This window comes from Gavia stellata, chromosome 15 (genome assembly GCF_030936135.1).
Source record: "Gavia stellata isolate bGavSte3 chromosome 15, bGavSte3.hap2, whole genome shotgun sequence".
Lineage (NCBI taxonomy): Eukaryota > Metazoa > Chordata > Aves > Gaviiformes > Gaviidae > Gavia > Gavia stellata.
The window spans coordinates 3,126,037-3,133,690 of record NC_082608.1 but is presented as its reverse complement, the minus strand read 5'-3'; the positions used below and the strand labels follow the sequence as shown (position 1 = coordinate 3,133,690).

The following is a 7,654-nucleotide window of genomic DNA, read 5'->3' as shown; positions in this document are numbered from 1 at the left end:
TGAATGGATTCCAGTGGAAAATGAAAGCAGAGCTTTGTGAGCTGCTGAGTCTTTGGGACACCGTGTCCCACTGTGCTGTGCTTTACAGAATAGCAGTAAACTCCTTAAAGGTTACACTTGCTTTAACAACATCACCACCTCCTCCAGGAAATAAGGGTAAGTCCCCATAATCCTGTCATGCTTGTGCTTAGTGTTTGCTGTAAGCACTCACCTGGCATCAGGCCATTTTCCCTATGGTCTCTCAGCTCACCTGTGTGATTTTGTAGGGTGCTGAAGATGGCAGGCAGCTCCGCTCCTTGGATCGGCAGTGCTTATCTCTTCCTCCAGTCGACGTGCAAGACCATCGTTCTGCCGTCTCTCTACGAAAGCTCCCAGAAGAAACCCAGTGTGTTCAAGGCGCTGAAGCTGGCGTTAGCAGGTACCCGTCCTCTCTGATACCTTGGCGCGCTGTCTCATCTCTGCACGTAATGCCATGCCTTTCTTTAATCTCACGCTCACGGGTAAGGAAAGCTGGTGCTTGCTGTATTTCGAAAAGACGATAAAGTGGAGCAAGTTCAGCAGAGGTCCACCAAGATGGTTGGGGGCTGGAGCACTTGTCCTGTGAGGAGAGGCTGAGGGAGTTGGACCTGTTGAGAAGGCTTTGGGGGACTTACCAACAGCCTGCCAGTACCTACGGGGAGGGGGAGATGGAGCCACACTCTTCGCAGTGGTGCCTGGGGGATGGGAGGCAACAGGCACAAACTGAAACAAGAGAGGTAGACACCAGGTACAAGGACAAACATTTTCCCCATGAGGACAGTCAAGCAGTTGCCCAGAACGACTGTGTATTCGCCATCCTTGGGGGTTTTCAAAACGGGACTGGATAAAGCCCTGAGCAACCTGGTCTGACCTTGGAGCTGACCCTGCTTTGCATGGGAGGTTGGTCTAGAGACTTCCTGGGCTTCCTTCCAACTTGAACTACCCTGTGAGTTATCCTACTTTATGAATATTTGTTTAAGCCCATTTATGTAAGAGGGGAAAAGATTGCAATTGCTATGAAAGAAGATTTAATTTCTGTCTTCATACCACCACAGAAACATGATTTCTGCTTCGAGAAGCTGATTTTTAAAATTAGCGATAGCCAGTATAAGTTCTTTTCTGATATAAACAGGCACAAATACATTAGCTTCAACTGTATGTAACCCTATTTACATCAGAAAAAGGACTTGAGATGCAAATGGCCATAAAACTATGTTTTTCTATCCACCCTTGCACCAAGCTGACTGCAGAATAATAGTAATTTGGAGAGTTTATCATACTTACCTAGAATGACTCTCATAGTGTTCTTTACCTGTCATACAGCCGAGCCTATATTGTTTAACTGGGCTTGTGTAACTAATCTGTAATTTCTTCTGGCAATCGTGAGGCTAGCCAAGTCGGCTAGTTTATCCAATACAGGCCTGCTCATCTTGCAGCTCGATCCAAAGATGTGAAGCAGCAGGAAGGCTGACAGAGTTGTCCAGTTAGGCACGATTTATGGCTGCTTTGTCTCATTGGAATGTGAATCTGCTCACACACTTAAAGGAAAGCCCTCAAAAATGCTAAATCCTTAGACAGATCTAAAAAGGACATGAAATCCGAAGCTGTCTGAAGTTTCATGAAGAAACGCATGCAAAGTCCTCTCTTTTGAGGTTCGTGTACAAGACAGCTGTGAAGCTTTCATAAAGGTTTCCATGTCTGTGCAGCTTTTCCCTCCCCAGCCCTCTTGCCCAAAGCATGAAGGAAGTGATAAAAAGACATTTCTGGTCAGCCACAGTGAATTAAAATGCCTCTCCTAGGTGCCTAGCCCCATGTCCCAGTTACACATCTGGTCCAAACTAGACTTTCTGATGCAACCAGGACTCAGTAAACCCTGTAAAGCCACTGTTAGATCACATACTTTTAAATGCCGGGTCACTTGTCCTGCCTAATCCGGAGCACACAAGTCTGCTTTGCCTTGCGATTGTCCTCCAAGCACGTCTAAATAATGCCATGATGCGTGGTTTAGAAATACCTGATGTAGTGCCAGTCTGAGCTGGTACCTCCGTACGGCTCTGAGCAACGACAGGCCAAGAGGATAATTCGGGTCTGGAAGCAGTACAGGCAGCCTCCCACAGGCCTCTGCTGCAAAAAAAGAGAAAAACACATACTTTAAACTGTCGTCATCATCAGCCTATAAAATCCCTGTGGAGACAAGGTCAATGTGCACAGCTAATCAAAATTAAATTTTGCTGGAAGAAGGAAGAAGGAAGGCCTGGACAATTTCTGTTGTCCATGTCACTTGTGCTCCTCCCAGCACTAATGTTAGAGGGTAGATCGCTGGCTTCGCCTTGCTTACATTTTACCGTCAATTAATTATCTGTGCAAAAGAGCTCAACAAGTCAAGGCCCAATCTCAAACAGCCTAATTCCTGTGGCTGGATCTCTCATTCACCATTTGTGAGATGTGTTGAAGGCTCAGAGCCAGCTGAAAGTTACCTGCGGGCACAGGGTGGAGAGGAAACACTGGGTCTCCTTCCAGGACCTTCATCACTGCATAAAACTCCAGTCACAAGGACTGAAGACTGACAGAGCACTGAGCTGAACTATGCACTTTCATCTATAAAACTTGCCCGTGCTACCAGCTTAGCACCACCATTTCGTCCTGGAAATGGAACATCAAACTTAAAACCTCCCCTAATAAACAGTGTTGAGATGATTACCTGGGCTGTAGTACCGTGCGGCTTCGGTTGGACACCACGCTTCATGGGGATTGATGGTGGCAGGGCAGAAAAAACTTAATCCTTTCCTCTTGGTTTTAAATGCAGGTTTTTCATCCCAGAGGACTTTATCAGAGAGAGAAGAGAATTCAAAAGCTACTCCATGGCAGGCTTGGTGGTGGATGGGAGTGGGTCTGGGTTATCTGTCTCATGCCTGGATAGTGACTCTGCTCACTTCTCCCTGCCAGACTCCACCGGCAGCGTGAACGGCGTGGACATGCTCAAAGTGCACTGCAGCCACCCGCACCTGATAGTCCAGCTCAAGTTCTGCAAGCAGGAGAACTGCCGCCGGTTCCTGCAGAGTTACCGGGAAGGAGTGCTCCAGGAGTCTCTCCAGAATCACCTCCAGCTCTCCTTGGCCATGACCACGGTGCCTCTTGAAATGGAGCTGAAGGCTGGCAACGAGCACCTCGACAACATGCTGAAGGATGAGGATCGCTGCCTGGAGTGCATCTACAGAGAAAAGGTGAATGGGAGAGGGAGGGAGGCCAGGCAGCAATGAGGAGCGGTAGTGCAGGACTCGGGAAGGTGGGTGCAAATCTTGCTCTGCTGCGGCATGCTGGGTCATTGACTTCTCCATCCTTCAGTTCTCAACTGTAATATGGAGAAACAGCTCTGCCCTTCCCTAGAAAAGAGCCGTGCGCTTTTCTGCAGGGGCAGTAGGGTTACATAAAACAGCCTACAGAGATTCTGCTAAATCACTGTGGTTTCTCTGTATAACAATTAGTGTGGCTGTTATCACCACTAAGACGAGGAATTATAGAAGGTGCAGTTGAGAGCACAAGCAGTGTGCCTCGATACACCTGTGAGGCAGGCAGAGAGGACAGCAGTCCCGTGCGGAACGATCACTGCTCAGCACCTTCCTCCCCCGCCTCACAGACCACCTCCTCTGACAATAGCAATGGTAACTGCACCTAGAAACGATCGTGAGCGCAAACACTCCGCACTTTATACCAACAGCTTGTGACAGAGTGGGGACACACAGCATCTGCTGCCAGCAGGAGTAGGCTGCCCTTCTGAAGGCAAAGTCTCTCTCTCAGGGGTGATGGTGCTATCTAACGTCTGGCTCATCGCACACTTTGGCACTCTAATCCTGCTAGCAAGAACAGCGAGATCTTGTCCTCTTACCACAAAACCAAGGCAATGGACATGATTAAACTCATTGCCTTTCTCTTCTCTTTTTTCCCCACCTGGAACTAGCAATACCTGATAGCTCTGGTTCCCTCTAGATGGTCCTGATAAATAGGTAGTCACCATCTACTTGGGAAGATTAGGCACAAGAGCATGTTTTGCTAGGTTGCTTTTCCGGGAGCACAGAGAATGAAATGCAAACCTTTCAGCCCCGGGCCAAACAACACGTGATATGCCATACCCCGTCAACTTCTGCTTGCTGCTCCCTCCCCCTGCTAAATTAGCTGACTGGACAAAAGAGATGGGCTTATTCTCAGTTCCCCAAAACTGATTCAGTCTGACCTCTGCCTAACAGTGCAACAGTCAGAAAGATGACACTAGGGCACAGCCGTCAGCGGCTGAAGGCAGTGCCGTGTACCTGCTGTACGTGAGCTAAACACTAACTGAGTCAGAGCACTCACCAGGTTTGACTCCTCCCATGTGCTTTGCCTTCTTTACTCCTTTTCTCATGATCTGCTTTTTGGGGGTCAGACTAGTTTTCTCTTGTTAGTGAGAAAAACTGGCTTGGAGAGGATCCAGGAACACTAAAACTTAGGTAATGGAGGGGCAGAGGGAGAGAAGAAGGGTAGCGGGAGCTGCTTGCTTTGGTGGCCATGAGCTGTTGGATCAGGTCACCCTATCCCGGGGGTCTGAGCCTCGTGTGGAGTAAGGCAAAGAAGCCACACTGCCTATGGCACACCCTAATCCTTGCAGAGGGCTGCTGAAAATAAACGTGGACCAGTAGCAGTTTTGTGCAATTTGTAAGCTCTCACTGCTGCATGTGAGAAAACCGGAGGGGGAGATTGCCTATTTCATATCACGTTACAGATTCAAATTCACGCATTTACAGCTAGAACTCCGTTAGACGATCTCATTTGGTCAGTTTACAACTCGGGCTGTAGCTATCTCATTGCTCCTCTCTTGACGCCATCATCTTAAGCTGCACCTTCCAGCTAAGCATCTACAGCTTTGCGAGATGGTGAGCCTGGCACGCCTCACTGATGCTGTTTGCATTACAGCCTGACCGCCTGCGGGATGAGGAGATCACAGAGCTGGAGGAATGCCTCAAGAGCCTGATTGTTCACCAGAGCATCAACAACAATATGGCTGTAAAAGACTGCGCGTCTCTGAACTCCCCATCTCTACCTTATCCTTCTCAAGGCGGCTCCCTTTCCCCGCAAGTCACCTTCATCTTTCAGGGACAAGAGTTCGGTGAGTAGCTAAAACTGACCAAGAGAGCCCTTCGTCTTCCTCGCCTCAAAGCCCAAGAGGGAGGATTAACGTGACTACGTATTGGGGTCTACCTCAGATAAATCGCGGATTTCCCAGCATCCCATAAGGAAGGAATTGCAGTATTGCCACTTATTGCCGTAGTGCTTCAGACCAGGGCTCAACCTGTTTTCATTCTGGGATGGCACAGACCCAGATGCTTCAGAGTCCGTGTCCCTTCCAGGTTCCTCACATTTTAAACCCCTTTAATACTGAGAGAAAGAATACAGAGTAGTTTTTTCTTCCTCCAATTCATTTGGTTGAGGTGAGTTAATAGCATAGGTTGGATCAGACTGGGAAGGTTACTGCGGTCACTGTCAGCCCTGCTTTCAGCCAGCACTGATTTGTCCAGGCTTTCTGCAGTACACCGGCTGTCTTTGGGGTCTGTCCCCTACAGAGAGCTTTCAGATAGTCTCACATAGCAATTTTAGCTTGAGATCAGCTAGATAATTTCTGAGCGTGCTTAAGCTGCGTATACAGTCTCCAGTGCTAAACAGCTGAGGACAGAGCTTCTGTCTGCGTTTCAGTATTTTGAGGATGCTTAGGTAGGGAACAGGGGACTTGGTCAGAAAGGCCTTGCCGAGTTGCTTTTGAAAGGCTGAAACTAATAAAGAGGACGTCCATCAGAAAAAAATAAATGAGCTGTGGCAAACCACAGGACAGTCCCATCCTGGGGGAGGGAAAAAACAAAGGAAAATAGGCATTGCCAAGCCTGCAGGGCGGGGGCAAGCCCAGATACTCTGATGTTGTGGGAGGATTTCAGTAAGGGACTGGTCCGAGCAAGGCAGGGAGCTCAGATGCGAGCAGGTAAGTGTGTCACCACGTGCTACGGTTTGCCACCCGAGGCACTAGCGCTGCCCTGGGGATGGCAGACTACGTGGAGAGCGGACGTGTCCGGCTTACACACGGAGAGCAGGGAGACCCTAAGCGGTGAGGCTAATTCCAGCTGATTTTCCTTCCCTTCCCAGTTGTGGAGGAATGCCGTCAGACCATACAGACCCCTGTGCATGACCCCCCTGCCCGTGGCAGGGCAGTGCCTTTAGCTTCACTGCTCTTCTGCTCCAAACTCACAGTGCTGCCCTGGTGTTAAAACACCGGAGGACAAGCAGAGCAGCTCCGCAGCAGTTTAATAATGTGCTGCAGACACTGAACAGATTCCCTGCTCCACAGAATATTGAGCAAACCTTGGACTGGCCCAAGCTGCATCACATCAGCCACGAAACCCTGATGTTTTACCTGCCCTCTCTCTGTCCTTTTCAGCCAACAGAATGCTCACGCCAGACGACCACCAGAAATTTGCCAAGCTTGTGTCCAAGAAATGGAAGCAAGTGGGTCGCTCTTTGCAGAAGACCTGCCGGGCCCTACGCGATCCTGTCATTGATAACCTGGCCCTCGAATACGACCGAGAGGGACTATACGAACAAGCCTATCAGCTGCTTCTCAGGTTTATCCAGTCAGAGGGGAAGAAGGCCACAATAGCACGGCTGATCACAGCCCTGGAAGAAAATGGTCTCATCAGCTTGGCTGAGGAGCTCTTGGGCCTCCATTCCAACGAGGACTGCTCCTAGAGCCTGAAGGGTAGTGGCATTGCTAAGGGCTTTCTTGCTTTGGCTAGTGTACGAGACTGCTGCCAGTGTCTGGGAATGTAAAGTCCTGAAAATCACTGCAGGTTCCCATGCAGATGGGAGTGCCCGGGGGAGAGGTTGTGTGCTCGCAGAAGCCAGCATAGACCTCTGACGTTCCTTATTTCATTCTGCTTCCAGAAGTCAACATTACCTTCCCATGAACTGGTGAGAGAGGCTTTCAGCCTGACTTCCTTCAGCACTGAAACATCAGAGAGAAGCAGCCAAAGAGTTAGAGAGCCCTGGGGGAGGGCGGGGGAGAGGAGAAAAGCGAGGAAGGCATCTCAGAGAATGTCTCTGAGAAGCAGACAATGCCACTGTTTCTCAGGCTGTGGCCCAGGGCCGTCACCTGGAGAGCTGCAGTGTATTTTTTATATTGAAGATACTTATGCCCTCAGGCATGACATCAAGCAAAGACAGAGGGGAAATTTTGGAAAGTCAATTTTATATTACTTTCCTTGTTCGTTCTTCAAACAAGGAAGATCTGTGGCAAGCGCATCTGTCCTGCCCTACCCTAGTATAGCTCCTTCCCACCTCTCACCACCCGAAGGTTTCCCTTTTGCCTGGGGCAGCCAGTCTTCCACAGGGCACAGGATTGCTACTGTAGAACAAATTTCAGGCACTGAACAAGCAATATGGACAAATACAAATTCAGAGAATGATTCCCAACTTTTTCCTGGTCCGTGGGGGACAATAATATATTGACTACCCTGCGCTTCGCTCTTTCCTGCCAACCCGAGGGAGCCTGCATCTGTGAAAAGCAAAACACAGTCCTGGGAGGAAAATAGTCTCCTAGTCAGCAAGTGACCTGTGGAGC

The 7,654-nt window shown here is 49.3% G+C and overlaps 1 protein-coding gene across 1 annotated transcript; it reads left to right on the top strand.

Moving 5' to 3' along the window:
- The first annotated feature begins 262 nt into the window (after nucleotides 1-262).
- Nucleotides 263-6,979, top strand: TRADD (TNFRSF1A associated via death domain). Its single transcript, XM_009816825.2, has 4 exons — nucleotides 263-418; nucleotides 2,965-3,242; nucleotides 4,966-5,158; nucleotides 6,476-6,979. Exons 1-4 carry the CDS (start codon nucleotides 277-279, stop codon nucleotides 6,781-6,783), a joined length of 921 nt encoding a protein of 306 aa, XP_009815127.2. The 5' UTR covers nucleotides 263-276; the 3' UTR covers nucleotides 6,784-6,979.
- Nucleotides 6,980-7,654: the final 675 nt, after the last annotated feature.

What these genes read in the sequence shown, in the direction of transcription:
- TRADD (XM_009816825.2), top strand. Translation starts at nt 277, where the DNA reads ATGGCAGGCAGCTCCGCTCCTTGGATCGGCAGTGCTTATCTCTTCCTC. An exon ending in AGTGCATCTACAGAGAAAAG is followed by an intron (nt 3,243 to 4,965) that starts GTGAATGGGAGA and finishes TTTGCATTACAG; the next exon opens with CCTGACCGCCTGCGGGATGA. An exon ending in CTTTCAGGGACAAGAGTTCG is followed by an intron (nt 5,159 to 6,475) that starts GTGAGTAGCTAA and finishes TGTCCTTTTCAG; the next exon opens with CCAACAGAATGCTCACGCCA.